Genomic DNA, 23060 nt, shown 5'->3' with positions numbered 1-23060 from the left:
CACGGGCCGCCGGCGGTACATTATTTTTTGGACAAGAAAATACCCTAAAATTCTAACTGATCTAATTCCAGATCTGCAACGTGGACGCTGATCCGATTTACTCATAACAAAACACGGTATTTTTTAGGAGGGAGGGGATGGAAAGGCGGTGAGTGGCCCGCTGCCCTCAAAAGGCTCCGCGGAGGCCTCGCGCCTTCCACTGCGTCGGGGGCCAAGGTGGCCACGCGCCACTCGGCGCAACGAGGCTCTGTATCATTCAGAAAACACGAATCAATGCGGAATGCAGTTACAATTACACGCGAGAAGCAGATGGCCAGGCACATGCATATTGCATTACTTTTTATTGGGTTTGGGAAGATGAAATGGGCAATTTCTGTTTTCTGCAAGTGCAATTTAGTTAGCTCGATGTCAGCCGTGATGAATTGAGATAGTTTAGTGTTCAGTGTGAGACTTGGAAAATTCCGTGGAACTGTTAGATAATGGGCCAAACCCCATTTTCTGATTCGATTTTCATGTAGTTAGTACATTCAGTGGTTGAAAAAACGCTGCCACCTGCTGCTGTTTTATGCCAACAAGCCTTTGGCATACCTTAAACTGAGTTTAAAAACATGAGCGCGACATTGTTAAGGTTACGTAGAGAGCGGGTGGGTTACAGCTGGAGAGCTTTCTAGCCAATCAGTGTTGTCATGGATGGAAAACTGTTGCCATCTGGTTATGGTCACCATCCCCGTTGGCACTTTCCCTGGCAGAGAGCGCTTGACTAAACAGGCATTGGCCTACGACACAATTCCATCAACCACCAGAACATTGCAGAACTCGCATCTCCCCCCACCCATTTTCATAGCTTCTTGTTCAGGCTACATTCAGGGCCCCTAGAGGAAACACCCCTGCACTGGTCAGTAGAGCAGCATTCCTAACACACTACTGCTGGTGCACCACTGGTCCCAGTGTTATATACCTACAGCAGAAGCGCCCACCATCCTCACAGAGCATGCACCCACCTGCCCACAGTCAACCAGCCGCCCACCTCAGCTGAACGCATGCACCATTCTGATTGAAGAGGACCCTGGCTCAGCTAGGTGGCCCGCATACACTCCCTTCACGGCTTGCCTCTTCTCCCTGTCAGCGTAGAGCCCCAAGCGCCCACTTTAATTCATTGTTCACTTTTTCAAGGCCTTGCTCGTCTCAAGCCATCGGCCTTCTGTGCTACCTAAGGTCTGACATAAGTTCTTGCAACATGTGGCAGACTCAGTCTCTCGCTGTGGTGCTGACTTCTGGAACAGAGCCTGTTTAACCTTGTACAGGGACAGTTAGTTCCAATCAGGTCTTTCCAGCCATGCTCTTCCCCTCTTTTTAAAGATTCCTCCACTTAAGAGAGGTGTTCTCAGTCAAGTTCTCTGCTTAAGAGAGGGGGTCTCAGCCAAGGTCCCCACTTAAGAGAGGGGGTCTCAGCCGAGGCCCCCACTTAAGAGAGGGGTCTCAGCCGAGGTCCCCACTTAAGAGAGGGGGTCTCAGCCGAGGCCCCCACTTAAGAGAGGGGGTCTCAGCCGAGGCCCCCACTTAAGAGAGGGGGTCTCAGCCGAGGCCCCCACTTAAGAAAGGTGGTCTCAGCCAAGGTCCCCACTTAAGAGAGGGGGTCTCAGATGAGACCCTCACTTAAGCGAGGGGATCTCAGCCGAGGTCTCCAGTTAAGAGAGATGGTCTCAGCTGGGGTCTTGATGGGTGTGATAATCCTTATTTGTGTATTAATGCATCCACTTTCAGAACAGTATTCTACTAGTCGGTACATCTTATGCCTCAGTGGAGATTCCAAGAAACTCTGTGGCTTGTAAATCGGGTTCCCCCATCACCCTGGTAAGGGATTCCCTCCGTTCTTCAGTCGTTAAAGTGAAGGAGTGAGGACTAGAAAATAGAACATTCCACCTTCTCTTATCTGGGGGTCGTGTGTGCTTGCCTTCCAGCTGTGTTGACTCATAGCCACAAACATTTTAATTTGGTCTGATGGTTTTGAAAGTTTGTGGTCAGTAGACCACCAAGCCAGCAAGTGGTATCTCTCCCAGTTCCTGCCACTCTCACCCCTGATCTATACATTCCCTCGTGTGGATAGAATGTTACCAGATGTTTTCACCAAGGACAGCATGTGACAGCCACTGGATTTCTTATTGCATCCTTATGCAGTCTGGAAACTGGAGTTTGCATTCACCTCTGATGTACTAGTTGACCTGAAGCATGTTTGTAGAAAGAAAACCCGGTGTGCTGTATGGTGATGCTAGTCATCTGGTGAACTTACGTGGGCAGCAGGTGGTATTGTGATGTAAAATGTTCACGTAATGTTGGATTTACAAGTGATTTGAGACATATGCTATGGTGTATGTCAGTACGTTGAGAAATGAACGCCATGCTGTCCGTCCCTTAAGGTCTTGTGACATGATCGGCCAGCCATAGATTGGTGTGCCCACCTCATGAACCCCTGCTGAAAAGGGGAGATCTGCCTTGTGGAGAAACTGTCTGCCCGGGTAGGCGTTGAAGGGATGTGCTGTATTGGAAGGTGCCTACATAGTTGGTTGTTGAGGGACTGGCCTCTGGAGAGATGTCCTTCACATGTAGTAGTTAAAGGACTAGTTTGTAAAAGAATTGTCTAAACAAGTAGTAGTTAAAGCACTGGGGTGTAGTGAAACTGCCCGCACTGGTAGTGTTTGAAGGACTGGGGTGTAGTGAAGCAGCCTGCACTGGTGACTGGTTATACTAAGGTTAATGATGGCTTTGCTCTGTTTTCATTGCACAGACGAATGCGCGAACAGGGAGGGGAGGGGAGAGGCTGTCTTGTGGTTTTTCCCGTGACATGTAGACACTCTCACTGTGACCCATACTCGGACTGGAGTGAGTCATTGGACTGACTCCCTGGTGACGTCTCCCGTGCCCCCTCCCATAGCTGCGGCGTGAGTCGCTCGTCTTCGGAGCTCCCAGCCCCCCAAGCTCGCCCAGTGGTGTTCATTGAACATGCCCCGCCGCTGCGTCCCCTTCACGGGCTAAAGTTTCACAACTCTGGCGCGGGCAGCTCGCTTACCCGAGCTTCCTGGAAGAGAGTGAGTCAGCCAGACCCCTGGGGTCAGTCTGACTGAGCTGTGCCCGTCACGGTATCTCCTTGATCGCTCTATAGCGCACAATGTGCCATGACTCTAATATGGACTCGTGGCGCTGTCGAGTGTCTGGCGGTTCGAAGTTTCCATTACTGACCTCGGTTTGTTTCGTCCTGTGAAGATGTCTACTCAGATGGTTCGCACATGGGGCTTAATGTCAAATACGTATTTGGAATAAAAACAAGTTTAAAACATGTTAAATACCTGTTAATCTTGAAGCCACCTTGGGTCCTCTTGGACATTCCTTACCAAACTTTATTAAAGCGAATTTGCCCCACTCTAAATGATTACTAGCAACCCGCCGAGCCCTGACCGTGTGGGGGGAGGTAAAGCTGTGCCGGTTAGAGAGTCTGGTTCATTTTCTACCCTGTCACGTTCTACATAGCAGTTAATTTGGAAGCCTGGCATGGAACCAAGACATGAGGGCCTCTGATGCACAGGGTGATCTTGTGACAAGTTGGGTGTGTGTGGCACCAGAGCCCCGTTAAAGGACCATTGCTAAGATGCCCGGCGCTACCACAGCGAATACACAAATACAGGATGTTCTGAGTGTATTTTACTCAATTCTGAGCGATGGGACCTTGCGGTTACTGCTACGCCCTCAATAAGGTGAGCTTCCCATCTTGACCTTCAGGATCCATTTCGTTCCCAATTCCCTTCAGGGTGGAGGTCTCCTTGTCACCTTCTATCTTGGTCCCTCGAGCTGTCTGTCAGCGTGGGTGGGGAGGCCTCCCTTGTATGAGACACCCCTGGATGGGCTACTGATTAATATGTCTTGAATTTTGGTCGAAGAGTAGCTTGGCTTCGGCTCGTGAGCACTGGGTAGTCACGATTCAAGAAATGGTCTCTCTTAGGTGTGTTCCTCTCTGTAAGTTACAAAATACAAGGCGGTCACTGCTGTCCATGTGTGGTCATTTGTAGTAGCTGTTGTCTTGTGGCAGTGGCTTGTCCTCTGGCAGGCACAGAAAATAAATGGAGGCTTCTGTCCCCGCGGTGTGGAGTGTTTGAGATGAAGCGGACGCAGACACTTGGCTCCAGAGATGAAAAGGGCTTGTACTCTGACAATACCTTCCTAAAGCAGTCTCCTATTAAAGGGACAGTGACAAATAACAGGGGCTTGAAGTGCACTGGTCTTGCTAACACTAACCAATGCTGGCTGGTACCCCGGGGACACAGGTGCAAGGCAGTGCTTCAGCGCCACTGATGTATTGCGCCAGCCCCAGGAACCCTGAACATAGGCAGGGGGGTGTACCACGGACACCAATATAGGGCTTTGGCATTGTAACGCCCTCTATGCCCTCCTATGTCGACGACACACAGCTGATCCTCTCCCTCACCAAAGACCCAGTCACCGCCAAATCCAACCTCCACGAGGGAATGAAGGCCTTCGCAGACTGGATGAAGACTAGCCGTCTGAAACTGAACTCGGACAAGACAGAGGTCCTCATCCTCGGACCCACCCCCTCAGCATGGGACGACTCCTGGTGGTCGGCCTCACTGGGAGCTGCCCCGTAACCCACTGACCACGCACGCAACCTGGGGTTCATCCTGCACTCCACGCTCTCTATGACCCGACAAGTCAACACTGTTTCCTCCACCTGCTTCAACACCCTCCGCATGCTCTGAAAGATCTTCAGATGGATCCCTACCGAAACCAGAAGGATGGTCATACAAAGCACTCGTCAGCAACAAGCTGGATTACGGCAACGCACTCTACGCAGGAACCACGGCCACACTCCAGAAGAGATTCCAACGCATACAAAACGCCTCTGCACGCCTCATCCTCGGACTCCCTCGCCACAGCCACATCACCACCCACCTTAGAGACCTGCACTGGCTCCTGGTCAACAAGAGGATCACCTTCAAAGTCCTCACCAACGCGCACAAAGCACTCCCCAACGCCAGACCAGCATACCTCAATGAACGACTGTCCTTCTACACCCCGAACCGCCAGCTGCGCTCCGCCGACCTCTCCCTCGCCACCGTCCCACCATCTGCCGAATGACCACCGGCGGCAGATGTTTCTCCCACCTCGCCGCCAAGACATCAAACACTCTCCCGCACACCTGCAGCAGACCCAGGACCGGCTGACCTTCAGGAGACTCCTCAAGACCTGGCTGTACGACCAGTAGCTGCTTCCCCCTCTCCTCTTAGCGCCTTGAGACCCTCACAGGTGAGTAGTGCGCTCTACAAATGTACTGATTGATTGATATGCCGGAATAAACAAATCTCTACTCCTCAAACTCCAGACAATCCAGAATGCTGCAGCTAGACTTGTCCACGGCACTCCACTACAACACCACATCACCCAACACCTATGAGAACTCCGCTGGCTCCCTGTTGAAAAGAGAGTGACCGTCAAGCTCCTCACGCCTACAAATCCCTCCACAACATCGGACTCCAATACCTCAACAAAAGAATCTCCATATACGCACCCTAGAGAAGCTACCGATCTGCCGATCTTGCCCTAGCCAAAATCTCATGCATCTGCTGAGCCAGAGCAGGGGGCGATCCTTTTCCTACATCACAGCCAAGACCTGGAACAAACTCCCACTCAGCACCAGACAAACCCCCACACTACAAGCATTCAGGAAAAGCCCCAAGACCTGCTCTTTGGATCAGACGAAGCTGCGCGAAACTCCCCTCACACCTTCCCCAGCACCTTGAGACACTTTTTTTTTTTTTGCAGAGTTTTATATAGCGCGACTTGGCGGGTGAGTAGTGTGCTTCAAAAATCCCTGATTGATTGGCATACGACCAGGCTTATCCTTGGGGGTACTGTATGGGCCAGATGTAGGTAATCTCGATTTACCTACTCTTAAATACCGAATCATACCGATTCGGTATTTAAGAGTAGGTAAATGGGATGTAGGTAATTTCTCTTTTGCAATTACCGAATCGGTAAGATTTGGTAATTACCGAATCGGTATTTACCGATTCAGTAATTGCCATTAATTCCTATGGGCCTGTAGGCCCATAGGAATGAATGTCAATTACCGAATCGGTAAATACCGATTCGGTAATTAGGGGAAACATTGAAGGGTGGCAGGGTGTCACTTTGACACCCTGTTGCACCCCTCAATCGTGTATGGGTGCACATGTTGCAGACATACATGCCCTAAGGGCATGTATGTCTGCAACATGGCAGCGTTTGAAAAGCAAAAAAAATGCTTTTTCATGGCTTTTCATTATTTACCACCAACTTCTAGTTGGTGGTAAATAACGAATTCTTAATGCCCTGTAGCACTGATTACAGTGCTACCTACATCGCAAAATACAGATTCTGTAATTTTACTGATTCGGTAATTTTACCGAATCGGTAAAATTACTGATTCGGTAAAATGACCTAATCTGTATTTTAGGTGGCCCTACATCTCATTTTCCAAATATCGGTCGGTAACGGACGAAATTACCGAATTTCAGCCGTTACCGACCGGTATTTGCCTACCTACATCTAGCCCATAGGCCGGAACAAATCATGCAGAGAACCGCTCAACACAGGACCGCTCCCCGGTTAGAATAGGTATTTACAAAGTGGCCTTCAATAAGTATCGTGGGGCAAATACAGCTGTGCAGGCCTCTTAATTGGCACCCAATAGTACCTGAGCAATTTTCAATATCACAACCCATTTGTTATCCCCTAAAACGTGTATCGGGGGACTTCACCCGACCCAGGATCTTTGTGTATCCTTGCCATTTATTTTTTATGGTAAAATTGCTAAAATAGTGGCAAATGTGGTGACTGATTCAACCGTATTTCTAGAGGAGGTATCATCGGGTGTTGCAACCGCTGAACGGTCTGCGCTTTCACAATCTACTGTGCTATATCGCGAGGATTCATAATTGTCCATTCTGAATTCTAAATCAGGCTCTCCGATTGATCCTTGTCCTCTCTCGCTTCTGGTTAAGATGTTAAAAGTGGTCAACCCTGTTTTAAATATGGTATTTAATACCTCATTATCGTCCGGTATTAGGCCACACATCTGGAAGCAGGTCATGATTGCGCCTTTGTTAAAAAGATACACCTTCTGCAGACCTCGCTCAGTTGTCCAACTTTACACCAGCTGTTTCTTCCAGTTGTGAGTAAGACGCTTGAGAAATTGATTAATGTCCAGCTCTCCAATTCCTTGGAAGAACATGGGCTACTGCATTCTAGCCAATTGGGTATCTATCTGCCCTTGTCATTGGACCGAGCCAGCTTGGCTCAAAGTGTCCGACTATATTAAACTCACATTGGATCAACATTTGTTATTCCTCAATCTATCTGCAGCTTTTTAATCAGTTTCACATGTCATTCTTTTCAACACCTGGCTAATATTAGAGTAGGCGGCCAGGATCAAGTCTTACTAGGAGAACAGTGGGCAGGGGGTCTGGCTGGTGCTTCTTACCTCAGTCACCAAGCCTTTACTGTGAGGGGTGCCTCAAGGGTCGTCCTTAACCCTACTTTGTTTGATATCTATATGTCCCCTCTGGCTTCTTTGGTTGAATAATTCAGTTTTAAAGCAGTTTCCTACGCAGATGACACTCGGTTGCTCCTCTCTTGACTGGGGCCAGGGCCGGAGTGGCCGTAGCAGGCACTCGGCAATCCTCCGGTGCAACGCACGGGTGGGGGGCCGGTTTTGGTCCCCTGGGGCCATTTTTGCAGCATAGCTGCAAAATCGGTCCTGTAGCAAAATCGGCCTAAAACCGGCCCTGGCAAAGAACTCGGCGGCACCCATAAACCCCCGCGGGTGGGGGAAGGGGGGAGGGAGCCCAGTACTTTTGGTTTGGTTTTGGTTCCCCATCCGGCCCTGACTGGGGCTCATCTCTTACTCAGGAATCCTGTAAAGCCGTTGTTTCGGTGGTTTTGGATTGGATGTGGACAGTCACTCGAAGTGCATTTCTGAGAAGACCGAAATCCTCTCTTGGTAAGACCCTTTCTAGTTGGTTGGCGGGCGGCTTGCCCTCTTCTCCTTCGGCCTCCTCCCGGTCCACTTCTCTGGTTAAGACTGAGTGTCAAATTTGACTCCCAGCTCTCTTGAAACCTCAGACTTCTTCTGTAGTCGGATCCTGTTTCTCGTGGTTTCAGGCCCTACTGAAAGATATGCACATCCCCACCCTGCAGTAGCCAAAAATGGCGGTACACACACTCAATATTTCTAGATTGAACTGTGACCATGTTTTGTACTTAGGCCTCTGGGGCCACCTGGCAGAGGGCTGCAAGTGGTCCAGTCGCTGCTGCTCGGCTGAATTTGCTGCGTCAGTTTCTTTCCATCAAAGCTCTCCATTGGCTGCAGCTGGTAAGGAGACTGACTCTCTTTAAAACCCTGCTTTTGACAGGCCTGGCCTTGCATTAATCAGTCTCCGCATCCTTCTAGAGAGCTCTGTTATTCCAATGCTGCTTTATCCGTGTTTCCCAGAATTCCACAGTCTTGGAGCGGTGGCTTCCGACGCCTTGGCAATGGAACAGCCTTCCAGCTGAACTCTGCACGCTAAATACGGAGTTGGTGTTCTGAAAAAAAGAAGAAAAACCTGTCTGTTTGGGCACAACTAATACGTTTCCTATTTGATACTGATTTTCCCTAGCGCTGGCGCGCTCCTTTGAGCAGCTAGGCGCTGTACAACCCATTCATTCATTCATCCATCCAAAGGGTGCTGCCATGAGGCCTTAGTCTCAGGGGTATCGACATAGGACGGGCAGTGCCTTCCGTAGCACTACCAGGCTCGTACTCCAGGGGGGCCCTGCTTAAGGCAGTCTCCATGCCCGGGGCACTATCGGTGAGTAACGGCCCTAGATCCAGAGAAGAGCCGCCCTGCTGAGGACTGTGGCGTGTCTTCTCTTGTGTTTACCTGTAAACCAACCTAGGTCAGAGGTGGGTGTCCAATTAGGGGGGAGTTCAAAGCAAACATGCTCTTGTTTGTTCTCTGTGGTGTGAGTGGAGCTTGCCTGGAAGAAATAGGAGGGGAGGCGAGGATACTGGGGCAGAGGAGCGCGCCCCCCCGGGCCTCACAGAAGCCCTCCGGTGCAGAGAGTGTAAGAGAACCTGGCATCAGCCACCCTGGGACTCCGGCTAAAATTAACCGCCAGCAGCTGCGGCACGCCAGCGCCGACGGGCGGCATTTCAACCCGGCACCCATCGGAGAAGGAGGGCCGAGGGAGCGCAGAGACCCCGGCGGGACAGCATGCCCGTCGCCATGAACTTCTGCGTCCCCGTCAGGAGCAACAGCAAATTCTCATTCGATAATTATAAAACCGTGAGTACCGAGCTCAGGGCCCCGTCGGGGGCACGAGGCGCTGTGCATATGGAATTACACTGCAGCCTGGCTGCGCTGCTATAAAACGTAACTTACTATAGCGCTACAAAACTGTGTGTACATTCAGTAAGGTGCTACGCGGCTCTGAGGAGGCTCGATATTACTATGAAACTGTGAGTACCGAGCTCTTGAGCCTCGCCAGGGGCACGAGGCGCTGTGCATATGAAATTCCAGCCCTGTTCTTAAACTGCAAACAGCCTGGCTGCGCTACTATAAAACGTAACGTAATATAGCGCTATAAACAGCGTACATTGAGTATGGTGCTACACAGCTCTGAGTAGGCTCGATATTGCTATACAAATGTGAGTTACGAAATTGCTATTACGCTAATGATTACATTAGACCTGTGGGCACATAAATAACGTCTACTCGGAAAGGATATGTATGTGGTCGAGGGGTTAATGCATCGACTGCCAGTTCATATCACAGCTGCTCATTTAACTAAACGGTGTGATCCTGGGCAAACCACGTCATCTCCTTCTTCCACAGTTCCTTTAGCTTCTAGGGCTGGGCATGCACCAGCTTATTTCCAGTGTTGTAGTGTGTACGTAATTGGCTCTTAATGTAACACAAATATTTTGTCGACTGCTTTATGCATAACCGTAAATGAGGCAACTACATTTTTTGTTAATACCGTTGACTACACATCGACTTTTTTAAACCATCTACATGCATGCTTAGCTTTTTCTAAAACGGCTGTGTTGTTGCTAAATGGCCAGTTTGAGCCGTTATCGCTGCCTGGAGTATGCCATGGTTGTGGCGAATAACTCGACAGATTTATAATTTTGGCTTTTCATACAATGTTTTCTTAAATGACCGATTCGTCCTTCATGTCCTTTACATCTCGTTGCTTGGCTATGGGCCGGGCCACTGGCATTATGCGGCAGGGGAGGGCTAAATTATGTGCCATGATTGACTGTGTGGAAAGAAAGGGCAAATCATTCTGTGTTATGTGGTACTTATTTATAGTATTACTTCAATAGTTTGTCAAATGTGGCAAACCATAGTTGTGTGGACAACACCGAAGTTGTTTCTTTGAAGTGGGCATAGCTCCTCAGTAGTGTAGGTAAGCTTTAAAACATATCTTAGTGTTTTTCTGTTCGACATACTGCACTCTTCATTCAGTAAGTGTTTGGTGAGGTAGCCCAGAGGGTTGATGCACCAGCTGCAGAGCTCAAAGGACAACATAGGCTCAGCAGCCTGAATATCATCTTGTTCTCTCAACATTTCATGATTCGGCTGTAAATATAGGAGGTTTAAGCAAGTCAGAGAAATATACATATATCACTTCAGTGCTGTGAAACTGCTACTAAGCCCCTCGGGCTGATCCTGTTGGACGCCGAGAAGGCGTTCGACAGGGTCTCCTGGGGGTTTATGTGGGCTGTTTTGAAGTGGAAGGGATTTCCTAAGGAATTCATACAGGCGCTTAGTGCTATGTATCTTTGCCAGAGAGCTCAACTTCGCATTTCTGGCCAGCTGACCAGCGCCTTTCCTATTACTAGGGGCACACAACAGGGGTGTCCTTGCTCCCCCCTGTTATTTGCCCTATATATAGATCCCTTCCTCTCTAAGATTATTGATAATCAAAGCATAATACGTATAAGAGCAGGCAACTTGTCCTATAATCTGTTAGCGTATGCTGATGATATAGTTGTCATTACATCAGACGTCACTTCTGCTTTCAGGGAACTTAAGGAATTGGCAGGGAACTTTGGGACAATATCGGGATATAAGCTAAATGTCTCTAAGACCCAGGTGATTCAGACACCCGGTATGGCAGCATCGGATGCTCCAGTAGTTCCAGTCGCTACGTATTTGGGAGTTCGTATAACTTCGGCAGTTGATAATATTCCGGATCTAAATATTCTTCCGGTTATAGATGATGTCAACACTAAATTAGAGCGACTAGACAGCCTTCACCTATCTTTATATGGTCGTTGTAGTGTTCTCAAGATGCTAGTTCTCCCTAAGTTCTTATATTTGTTTAGGACCATCCCTCTTCTGATCTCTCAAACAAGTCTAATTAAGGCAGATAGGGTTTGCCATAGATTTTTGTGGGGTTATAGGCGATCTCGTAGGGCTGCCAAATGGATGTGCCTCCCTCGTGACCGAGGGGGCTGGTCGGTTCCTAGTCTTGTTACATATTATTGGGTTGCAATGCTTCAAGCAATGGGCGTGTTGATCTGCGGAGATAAACTGAATGTTCCCATATGTAATAATCCGACTATCTTTGAGATTGGATTGGGGTCTGCTGTAAAAGGGATTTTCCTGGAGGTCCTTGAACCCAGTTATTATAAGAGAACTCGCTTCAAAGTCTTGATAGCTGCATGGACTATATGGCGATTGATTAGGAGGAAAATAGGTATACCCAATATAAATCTGTATGTGCCATTTAAAGCCACTAGAATGTTTCCAAATATCTTTCAGGACCATATTATGCACAGCTGGCAAATTAAAGGTATTGGTAGGCTGGGAGACTTGGTGGAGGATGGTGTCGTCTTAACCTACAGCGACATCAAAGATAAATTTCAGCTATCTCCTCGTGATTTTTTTAAGTATTTACAAATCCAAAGCTTTATTCAAAAATGCTTAAAGAAAGCACCTGGTATGCTGGAGAAAGTCCCACTTATTGATTTAATCAAGAAGAGAAGTAGAATAGGGATATTGTACCAATATATAGTCTCAACATTTCCGGATGATATGACAGCTCAAAGTGTCAAGTGGGAATCGAAATTAGGAATTGCTGAGGTCGATTTATCTCCGGGGCTAGAACTTGCAAGGCAGGTTATTGTGTCGGGCTCACTTAAGACTCAAAGTTATATGGCAATGTTTGATTTATATTATACACCCGCTAAGATTGCAAAATGGGGTGCCATAAAGGGAAATGTTTGCGCTCGTTGTGGGCTATTGGCAGCCGACTCAATACATATGTTCTTTTCTTGTCAATCACTTCGTGGCTTTCTGGATGATATTGAGTGCTTTATTAATAATACACTAAAGATAAGATGTATAATGACCCCGGCTCTTGTTATCTTCGGGTAGAGGTTGGAAATACAATATCTGGCAGCTATGCTGCAAATGAGTCAGCCCTTATATTCATTGCTATGTCTCAGGTCCGGCTGTGCATAACCTCTCAGTGGCTTTCTCCGGAAGCTCCAACATTTGTACAGTGGCGCGCAAGATTATTAGCTATATATAGGCTAGAATTCTCTGTGTTCTCCCGTAAAGGGGGGAGGAGGCGTCAACTGACAACCCGAATTTGGGCACCAGTGGCAGATTGGATTACATAAAGGAAAATGAATGCCTAGGCCACATATCTGAAATGCCTGTACTATTATTCTTATTTTGCCTCTGTATTGCTTTTTTCAGTCCTAATTCTCAGGAATGTTTTTGCTTATTGTTTTGATAACCTGTGTAACGATTGTATATTTTTATTCTGTATCTTTATACCAATTCTGCTGTATAAGTAGATAACTGCGTTATTTATTGTCTGTTCTCAGTAAAAATAATAAAAAAAAGAAAAAAAAAGAAACTGCTACTAAGCACTACATATGTATACAAACTCTTCTATAACTTTATGTAGGTGAAATGGTACTCCTGCTTTCATTATTAAAATATCCAGCCTCAGACAGCCACACCACCCTTTGTCCTGCTTTTCTTGTGATTATTTTTACTTTTCATTTAGGTGCCTTATTTTTGCTTTTCGGTAGCCCACACATCAGAGTTGTTCCCCCTGTCCTGCTCAGTATCTTTATTTCAAGTAGATTGGATGCTGATTTGACCTGCTATTTCACACAAGCAGCACATCAGTTGCATTAACCCGCTGAGCAGTGCGAGCTATTTTAGCAGTGGCGTGCGACGCTTTAGGCTTACATGCTGAGGATCACACAGATTGTCAGCAAAGCCCTTCTGAGCATGATTGGCACCTGATCAGCCCGCAGAGGCCGCGGTCCAGGGGCCGGCCGGCCTGCAGCCAGGCACCTATAGCTCCGCGGAGCGAGAAATTCCACCTTGTGCTAACTTCAGTGGTTTGTCCCTCTGCGCGCTTCGTACTGGTGTCAGGTTAGTATGTGCCAAGTGTGGGGTTGGTGTTTTGACCCCTCTTTCGGGGCGATCAGACACCCGATGACTGATCTCTGCCAGTATTTGGACTTCTCAAGGGTTCCTTCTTCAGGTGTGCCTTTGTGCAGCGAGCAGAGCCCGCCGCAGGGTTACCAACTAGCATCTTTCTTTTGTACTTTCAACGCCATCCACATCAAACATTGACTACAAGGAGCTTGCACCTCTGATCATGGCGGCTTTACGCAGACCACCAGGAGATACCCACTCACCAACCACTGGTGTCTGTGAGGCCCGTACATGTTGAAGGTGGTAACTAATTGTCCTCTAGGCCTTTGAAGTGCTAGAATTCCCCCAGAGGGGCATTTCCCACTCACAGTAATGATTTAAAGTGGCTGCATTTTTCTACAGTCCTCAGTAAACTGAACTGACTGTTTCCTAGTTCAGTTCATGTTTGTAGATCAATATTGCCTTGTCCACGTCCAAGTTTACTGGTAAATGTAAAGTTATTTTGGATTAAATGTCTTTTGTGCATGTTCTGGAGCTGCCCTGCTTCAGGGGTGTTTCATCCGGATGGGATCAGGGCTCACAGGTTTCGAAGTGAAGACATCGGAGCAGGCGGTGGCTTGCAGCGGCAGTGCGGCTTCAGATTGTGGAGAGGAGGAAGTGTTGTGTCCAAGATCACTCAGTTTAGTGAAGCGGGAGAGCCACGATTTGACAATCTTTCACAGCCCACAATTCAGCCATTAGACCAAGTCTCCTGTGCCCAAGAGAGGTTTAGAACGGAGGGCTTTTCGGTGATGATGTGTCAAGTAAAGATGATTTTTGGTCACTCACACTTGTGACTCCTTTCCGGGGGAAGGCTCGTGATATTTAATATTCACGATCTGGCTGATGCTTGATATGTTTTCTACCCCCTGCTGATAGATGGTCATACCACTGTCGGGAGTATTACACCTGTAAGCGCATGTTACCTATGTAGAGTAACCGTGATCCAGGTGAAGTAGGGTGTCAGGGTGGCATACGCCTGCACGCCTCTGTGGGTCGCAGTGCTTTACTGCCACGGCGGGCAGTGATCTGAGACTTTATTTGTGGATTGGATCTGTGGATGGTTTGCAAGCAAAAGTCAACTTCAGGAAATATACCGAATCAATGCATGACAGGCCCCCCAGCCATTGAACAGAAAGCACTGAGAGTGGATGACACGTGTTTTACCGAGAAAATTCCGTATGAGTAAAATGTTTACTTCCCTCAGACCCACGGTTTAGTCCTGTTCCGCGGTCCTGAGCATCATTACCCAGCCTCGGACTAAGATGCTCTTTCACAGCACACACTGCCCTCTTGAAAACCTGCTGGGGAGTAAGGCTGTGCGTTGCAACCAGGTGCGGGCACAAGTGCATGTACCTTCAACCTCTGCCATACTTCTGACCCCTCCCTCTAAGGGCAGCGCCACCCTGTACCTCCAGGCCCTCGCTGACCTGTGGTATGTCTGAGCCTCAGGGATAGTGAGACCGGTGTGTCTGCAAAAGGGAAGTGCAGCACCGTCGTGTACCTCCAGGCCCTCGCTGACCTGGCTTATGTACGAGGGATAGTGAGACCGGTGTGTCTGCACAAGGGAAGGGCAGCACCGTCCTGTACCTCCAGGCCCTCGCTGACCAGGTTTATGTCTAAAGGATAGTGAGACCGGTGTGTCTGCACAAGGGAAGGGCAGCACCTTCCTGTACCTCCAGGCCCACGCTGACCTGGCTTATGTACGAGGGATAGTGAGACCGGTGTGTCTGCACAAGGGAAGGGCAGCACCTTCCTGTACCTCCAGGCCCTCGCTGACCTGTGGTATGTCTGAGCCTCAGGGATAGTGAGACCGGTGTGTCTGCAAAAGGGAAGTGCAGCACCGTCGTGTACCTCCAGGCCCTCGCTGACCTGGCTTATGTACGAGGGATAGTGAGACCGGTGTGTCTGCACAAGGGAAGGGCAGCACCTTCCTGTACCTCCAGGCCCTCGCTGACCTGTGGTATGTCTGTACCTCAAGGATAGTGAGACCGGTGTGTCTGCACAAGGGAAGGGCAGCGCCTTCCTGTACCTCCAGGCCCTCACTGACCTGTGGTATGTCTGTGCCTCAAGGATAGTGAGACCGGTGTGTCTGCAAAATGTTAATGACACCTGAGCTCTGGGTATACTTTCCCATCATGTCTTCAGAAACCTGTTTTTTAGGTCGCGCCTAGGCAGCGCATGCACTGCTCTGCGAGGCATGCTGTATTCAGGAACAGACTTGAAGCTCCGCCCACTCTTAGCTCATATTTTTCATTGGCTTCTGTCATTGTCCACTGTAAACTGGGGCTTTTCATTGGTCAATACGCTTAGTAGTCCCTCCTTAGTACCTCCATGTCTTATTTTGTAAACTCCCATTAGGTCACTCAGTGTTACGTGTGTTGTTCCTCGATAGGCTTTATTTACAGCCTCAAAGCACTATTTTCTCAAATAAATTTGGCCTGCCTGCTATTTCCAGGGAGGACACGCTCTCTCCTAACACTGTTTTAAAATCTTTGTAGCACGGGCGCCGAATGCATTTGCAATGCAATAGGTCTCCCATGTGCGAGAGTTTAAGCTATTGGCATTGTAATTGACAATGCCTTTTATTTATCTGTTTTAACAACAAGAACAATTTAGAAGACCAATAGCTCAAACGCTCATGAATGCGAGACCTATTGCATTGCAAACGCTTCTTTTTGCTATGGTTAGGAAGATCCTCCAATCGGTATTTGCCAACCGGTGATCTCATTCCAAATGGAATTCTCTGAATGGTCAGAACGTAAGCCATAAAATCGCTTATATTAGAATTGCAAATATGCCCTCTTCATCTTCATTGATGCTTCAGAGCAGTCTCAAGGCCTGGCCGCTCCAGAGCAGTCTAGAGGCCTGGCCACTCCAGAGCAGTCTTGAGGCCTGGCCATTCCAGAGCAGTCTGGAGGCCTGGCTGCTTCAGAGCAGTCTCAAGGCCTGGCTGTTCCAGAGCAGTCTTGAGGCATGGCTTCTTCAGAGCAGTCTCAAGGCCGAGCCGCTCCAGAGCAGTCTTGAGGCCTGGCTTCTTCAGAGCAGTCTCAAGGCCTGGCTGCTTCAGGGCAGTATCGAGGCCTGGCTGCTCCAGAGCAGTCTCGAGGCCTGGCTGCTTCAGAGTAGTCTCAAGGCCTGGCTGCTCCAGAGCAGTCTCAAGGCCTGGCTGCTCCAGAGCAGTCTCGAGACCTGGCTGCTCCAGAGCAGTCTCGAGGCCTGGCTGCTTGAGAGCAGTCTCGAGACGTGGCTGCCCCGGAGCAGTCTCGAGGTCTAGCTTCTTCAGAGCAGTCTCGAGGCCCGGCTGCTCCAGAGCAGGTTCAAGGCCTGGCTGCTCCAGAGCAGTCTCAAGGCCTGGTTGCTCCATGGCAGTCTCGAGGCCTGACTGCTTCATAGCAGTCTCGAGGCCCGGCTGCTCCAGAGCAGTCTCGAGGCCTGGCTGCTCCATGGCAGTCTCGAGGCCTGACTGCTTCAGAGCAGTCTCGAGGCCTGGTTGCTTCAGAGCAGTCACGAGGCCTGGCTGCTCCAGAGCAGTCTCGAGGCCTGGCTGCCCCAGTGCAGTCTCTTTGCCTGGCTGCTCCAGGGCAGTCTCGAGGCCTGGCTGCTCCAGAGCAGTCTCGAGGCCCGGCTGCTCCAGAGCAGTCTTGTGGCCTGTCTGCTTCAGTGGAGTCTCGAGGCCTTGCTGCTCAAGGGCCGTCTTGAGGCCTATATACTTCAGGGCAGTCTCGAGGCCTGGCTGCTCCAGAGCAGTCTCGAAGCCCGGCTGCTCCAGAGCAGTCTTGTGGCCTGTCTGCTTCAGTGGAGTCTCGAGGCCTTGCTGCTCAAGGGCAGTTTCGAGGCCTATCTACTTCAGTGCAGTCTCATGGCCTGTCTGTTTCAGTGCAGTCTCGAGGCCTGGCTGCTCCAGAGCAGTCACAAGGCCTGGCTGATCCAGAGCGGTCTCAAGGCCTGGCTGCTTCAGAGCAGTCTCAAGGATTGGCTGCTCCAGAGCAGTCTCGAGGCCTGGCTGCTCCAGAGCAGTCTCAAGGCCTGGCTGATCCAGAGCGGTCTCAAGGCCTGGCTGCTCCAGAGCGGTCTCAAGGCCTGGCTGCTCCAGGGCAGTCTCGAGGCCTGGCTGCTCCAGAGCAGTCTCGAGGCCTGGCTGCTCCAGAGCAGTCTCGAGGCCTGGCTGCTCCATGGCAGTCTTGACGCGTGTGTGCTCCAGAGCAGTCTTGTGGCCTGTCTGCTTCAGTGGAGTCTCGAGGCCTGGCTGCTCAAGGGCAGTCTCGAGGCCTATCTACTTCAGGGCAGTCTCATGGACTGTCTGTTTCAGTGCAGTCTCGAGGCCTGGCTGCTCCAGAGCGGTCTCGAGGCCTGGATGCTCCAGGGTAGTCTCGAGGCCTGGCTGCTCCAGGGCAGTCTCGAGGCCTGGCTGCTCCAGAGCAGGTTCAAGGCCTGGCTGCTCCACAGCAGTCTCATGGCCTGTCTGTTTCAGTGCAGTCTCGAGGCTTGGTTGCTCCAGAGCAGTCTCGAGGCCTGGCTGCCCCAGTGCAGTCTCGAGGCCTGGCTGCCCCAGTGCAGTCTCGAGGCCTGGCTGCTCCAGAGCAGTCTCGAGGCCTGGCTGCTCCAGAGCAGTCTCAAGGCCTGGCTTCTTCAGAGCAGTCTCAAGGCCTGGCTTCTTCAGAGCAGTCTCGAGGCCTGGCTGCTCCAGAGCAGTCTCGAGGCCTGGCTGCTCCAGGGCAGTCTCGAGGCCTGGCTGTTCCAGAGCAGTCTCGAGGCCTGGCGGCTCCAGGCAGTCTCGAGGCCTGGCGGCTCCAGGGCAGTCTCGAGGCCTGGCTGCTCCAGGGCAGTCTCGAGGCCTGGCTGCTCCAGGGCAGTCTCGAGGCCTGGCTGCTCCAGAGCAGTCTCGAAGCCTGGGTGCTTCAGGGCAGTCTCGAGGCCTGGCTGCTTAAGAGCAGTCTGAAGGCCTGGCTGCTCCAGAGCTGTCTCGAGGCCTGGCCGCTCCAGGGCAGTCTCGAGGCCTGGCCGCTCCAGAGCAGTCTCGAGGCCTGGCCGCTCCAGAGCAGTCTCGAGACCTGGCCGCTCCAGAGCAGTCTCGAAGCCTGGCCGCTCCAGGGCAGTCTCGAGGCCTGGCCGCTCCAGAGCAGTCTCGAGACCTGGCCGCTCCAGAGCAGTCTCGAGACCTGGCCGCTCCAGAGCAGTCTTGAGGCCTGGCCGCTCCAGAGCAGTCTCGAGGCGTGGCCGCTCCAGAGCAGTCTCCCGGCCTGGCTGCTCCAGTGCAGTATCGAGGCCTGGCTGCCCCAGTGCAATCTCGAGGCCTGGCGGCTCCTGGGCAGTCTCGAGGCCTGGCTGCTCCAGAGCAGTCTCGAGGCCTGGCTGCTCCAGAGCAGTCTCGAGGCCTGGCGGCTCCAGAGCAGTCTCGAGGACTTCTTCAGATGCCTAGTACTGTACAAAAGTTCAAATTTCATTAGAGGAACATTATATTGAAATATTTTCTTATGGCTGACTGTTCTTGAAGTACTTGTCTCATGATGGCTGTGTATAGTTTTGGTGACAAGTAAAGCCATTTGCAGTTGGTCCGACCTGTTAAAACAACATTTATTAAAATTGGAATATCAGTTTTTCCTGTTCCTCAGTGGAGTTTTTGCCGCCTACCAGAACAAGGCCGGTGTCTCATCTAAATGTTAAAATATTACACTCCTAGGCCTTCCGCTGTCCTATACTAAACAGCTCTCCCGTCACTATGCAGTGCTGAAACCTGTGCAAGGCAGGTACTGATATGAGTATTTTCTACAATGCTCCTCTGTTGCAGCATTGTCTGATACCAGGACTGTACAAGGTTTGAGCTATCCAGGACAGCAGCGCATCACTCTGAAGTATGTCAGTGCCCGGATTCAGGCATCACAGAAAATAGAAAGACTCACACTCCTATACATCCACAATTCAGCAAATATCGATGCGCTGTGATGCTGAATCGGAGGTTTACATTTTTAAATATATATATATTGGCATCTGGCCATGTTCGAACATTAATTTGAACTTAAAAACAAAAGGCCTGCTGGTGCATGAGGATGCAAATGTATTCATTGTTGCCTCACAATGCATGGGCAGGCACTGGCAGCCATCATGAAATGCTTTTTGTTTGAGAAATCCCATTCCAAGATGGCCATGACACGTCTTTGGCCATTTTGGTATGCGTTTTCTTTTTTTAAAAATAGTGTTACGGGATGGCCTCCGATGCTTGTGTGGATTTCTTTTCTCACTTGTGGCCATTATTTTATTTTTTTAAGTTCTATAACTGCTTTATAAATAGCTCTGGCAAAGCAAATAGTCTTTTTGTGTTTGTCTACGCTTCTTTACAGCTTGTCCATCAGATAGTTCACGTATTATAGTTTCTATTTGATCAAATGCGACATTTACACATATTTTGCACCTATATAGGACATTAATGAGTAATTCCTGTGACTTTATCAAAGTAAACGGTCATGTGTTGTCACTTCCTATGATGTCATCAGGGGAACCAAATGGCTGGTAATGTCAATCTGGCCACAGCTCTGTAGCCATATATGCATGTTGTTTATTGGGGTTTCTTCCCTTTTGCATGGACAACATTTAAGTGTGTAGCACAATTCCTGTGAATAAAATCATTAATCCTACATACACATACTTTTTCTGACACTTGACCCATGTTATGTCGCAAAAGCACCACAGGCTCCTCACAAGGCATCTGGCACACTTCACGATCCAGCGTGAATGTTTCGTTATGACTCGGTTGCCGCCTTTCCAAGAGAAAAATACTGGCCATTTTGCTGATCTTTTAAGAGTCTGCAAAGGCCAGGACTTGATACTAAAAAAAACTTTTTAAAAATCCTATGTATTCATAAGTAACATGACTTTTCTGTCATTATTTACTTTAATTATTAGTCACGGGCAGGGCCACTGGAATTTAGGGGCCGCTGTAATTTTCGTATAATTATAGATTTGCCGCATAATCCATCATCTGCTGCATAGTTTGCATCTTTTAACAAAAAAATTGTTTCAAACTCAAACGGTTAAAAAGTTACTAAAAATGCAGCAACAAGTGTTGTCGCATGGTGAAAGACCCTTTGCAAAGCTGGACTGGTCATCTTTCTGTTGCTTATTACTATATTTGGGTGTTAAATTGATAGTAATCAGGTACAACTAATGCCCAGAAAGTGTTATCAAGTTAAAACTGACAAAAAAATATAGTTATACAATTAGAAAATGGGCAGCAGAATGTCACATTATTTGCATTTCCTTGCCACATAATTTACTCAACCCTGCCACATCATTTTTCCTCTTCTGCTGCATAATTGTAGTGGCCCTGCTCACGGACGGTTAATGCAGCTCTAGAACACATTTTCTGTTTATATTTGCTGGGTGATGTATATACAGATAAGGGCTAAAAATAAACCGGCTATAGGTGATTTTTTTCCTTATGTTTTTTACCCGCTGTGACATTAAAATACCGGTGATGCCGTTAGGAATCAGGCCAGGTGGCAACCCTAGTTATGGCCTAAATCTGCGCATCCTTGTGAAATATTGACAGGTCGTCATGCACCATAATGCATGTTCTATATGATTAACCGCGTCGCCTAATGGGACGGCCCGTGTACTAGGCTAATATCCGGCTCCCGCAGTCAATGAGAAGTGCGCATGCGCAGCTGCCTCTTGCTTTACTTTGAGTTTGATTCATAATAGGTGATTGAAGCCGCTGTGCAGGAAGGAGCAGTGCGCATGCGCAGCTGTCTCCATCTTTCTTTAAGCTTGATTCATAGTCAGCAGAGGGTGATTCAAGCCGATCTGTGAAGGCGAGATTTGGAATCAGAGCCCTGTGATTAGTCAGTAATGATGAGTAAGCGAGGAGGCGATCAGGAGGGCTTACAGTCCAAGGCAGACTTTTACTTCTGCCACAGGCTCCCATTGAAGTAGGGATTAATATGTCTTTGATTTGCAGACGCTGTGCAGTCGGTAACCGTTTTTTAAATGGAGGAGCAAAGTGAAGGGCACAGGCAGCTAAACCCCCCGCTAGGGACGGGTGCATGTTGACCCCTGGCTCCACCGGCGCCCACCCTGGCATTCCAGCCTGTGGGCCAAAATAACATGGTGCATCTGTTGGAAATACCAGTTTGAGGTTACTGGAAATACCCCACCCTCTTGTGTTTATTTTCTGCACTGGCACTGTAAGCAGCCAAGTGCTCTGAATAGCTCCCACTGTTTCTGCCTGTCCATCCTGCCCACTGCTGTATTGATATAATATGAAAGTGATGCAGCCGCCTGTGACATAGGGGGCAGCGTAGATGCAAGGGGTACCGTGCACATGCAGCAAGTACCTGTGGTAGTTATTCTAAGGGAACAGAATTACACCTCTGATTTGTTAATTGAACCCCGTGAAATGGCGCCTGGTGAAGGTTCTGCTTGGATGGGTGTTCTGCATGTGGTCTTTGGGGTGCTTGTGGTTTTTGGGGTGCACAGCCTAGATGTTCCTGCTTGTGATCTACGGGGTGCACAACATGGATGTTCCTGCTTGTGGTCTTCTGGTGCACAGCATGGATGTTCCTGCTTGTGGTCTTCGGGGTGCACAGCATGGATGTTCCTGCTTGTGGTCTTCGGGGTGCACAGTCTAGATGTTCCTGCTTGTGGTCTTCGGGGTGCACAGTCTAGATGTTCTTGCTTGTGGTCTTCGGAGTTCACCGTCTAGATGTTCCTGCTTGTGGTCTTTGGGGTACTCCGTCTAGATGTTCCTGCTCGTGGTCTTCGGGGTGCACTGCCTGGATTGCCTCTTATTTAAGAGAGTGCAGCTTGGCTCACATCTGCTAGGAAATGCAGAATCATCCTGTTTGTTCCTCATGAGAATGGAAACATCTTCTAAGAAGGCCACATAAAAGTGAGATGTTAACTTTCTTTGGGATAATACTCTGTGATCGATGGCCTAGGGATTTCCTAGTGGTTGCTACCACATCATGCTGCCTTCTTCCTGCCCAAGTGGAAGTTTCCATTGTCCTATAGCAACTGCTTGAAGCATCCTATCACTTAAGACTCAAAACATGAACTGTAATGTAATGCTGAACACGGCGTCTCTCTTTTCATTCAATGGATGCAGGGGCACAGGAAGTAGAGCCGACGGGAGCACACCTCTGGTCCTCGTGAACGACGTCAAACACTGCTTGTGAAGGCACTTCCATCCGTCCCACGCCTGGCACGTGCTGTGCTAAGTGCTTCCTGTCGGGGGTATGAAGCGCTCTATGAAAACAACTGAAGTGCAATTCATCACACAATACCGGGGCAATAGTACTGGGGCAATAGTCTAAATGCATCTTGTCGGGGGTATGAAGCTCTATATATACACAACTGAAGGGCAATTCAACACACAATACCGGGGCAATAGTACTGGGGCAATAGTCTAAATGCATCTTGTCGGAGGTATGACGCTCTATATATACTCAACTGAAGGGCAATTCAACACACAATACTGGGGCAATAGTACTGGGGCAATAGTCTAAATGCATCTTGTCGGGG

At 49.3% G+C, this 23060-nt stretch overlaps 1 protein-coding gene across 9 annotated transcripts in view; it reads left to right on the top strand.

Moving 5' to 3' along the window:
• Positions 1-23060, top strand: part of NAV2 (neuron navigator 2) — a 669134-nt gene that overhangs the window by 138166 nt on the left and 507908 nt on the right. Inside the window, exon 1 of one of the 9 annotated variants that reach the window (XM_086959515.1) lies at positions 9262-9374. The exons of the other annotated variants lie outside the window; for them this stretch is intronic. Coding sequence (XP_086815641.1) covers positions 9303-9374 — 72 coding nt within the window. The 5' untranslated portion in view covers positions 9262-9302. Of the gene's footprint in view, positions 1-9261; positions 9375-23060 lie in introns of those variants that run through there. 9 annotated transcript variants of the gene reach the window in all.

This window comes from Lissotriton vulgaris, chromosome 2_2 (assembly GCF_964263255.1).
Source record: "Lissotriton vulgaris chromosome 2_2, aLisVul1.2, whole genome shotgun sequence".
NCBI classification, from domain to species: domain Eukaryota; kingdom Metazoa; phylum Chordata; class Amphibia; order Caudata; family Salamandridae; genus Lissotriton; species Lissotriton vulgaris.
Note: the sequence above shows the minus strand (reverse complement) of the source record. Positions and strands in the feature narration are given on the sequence as shown.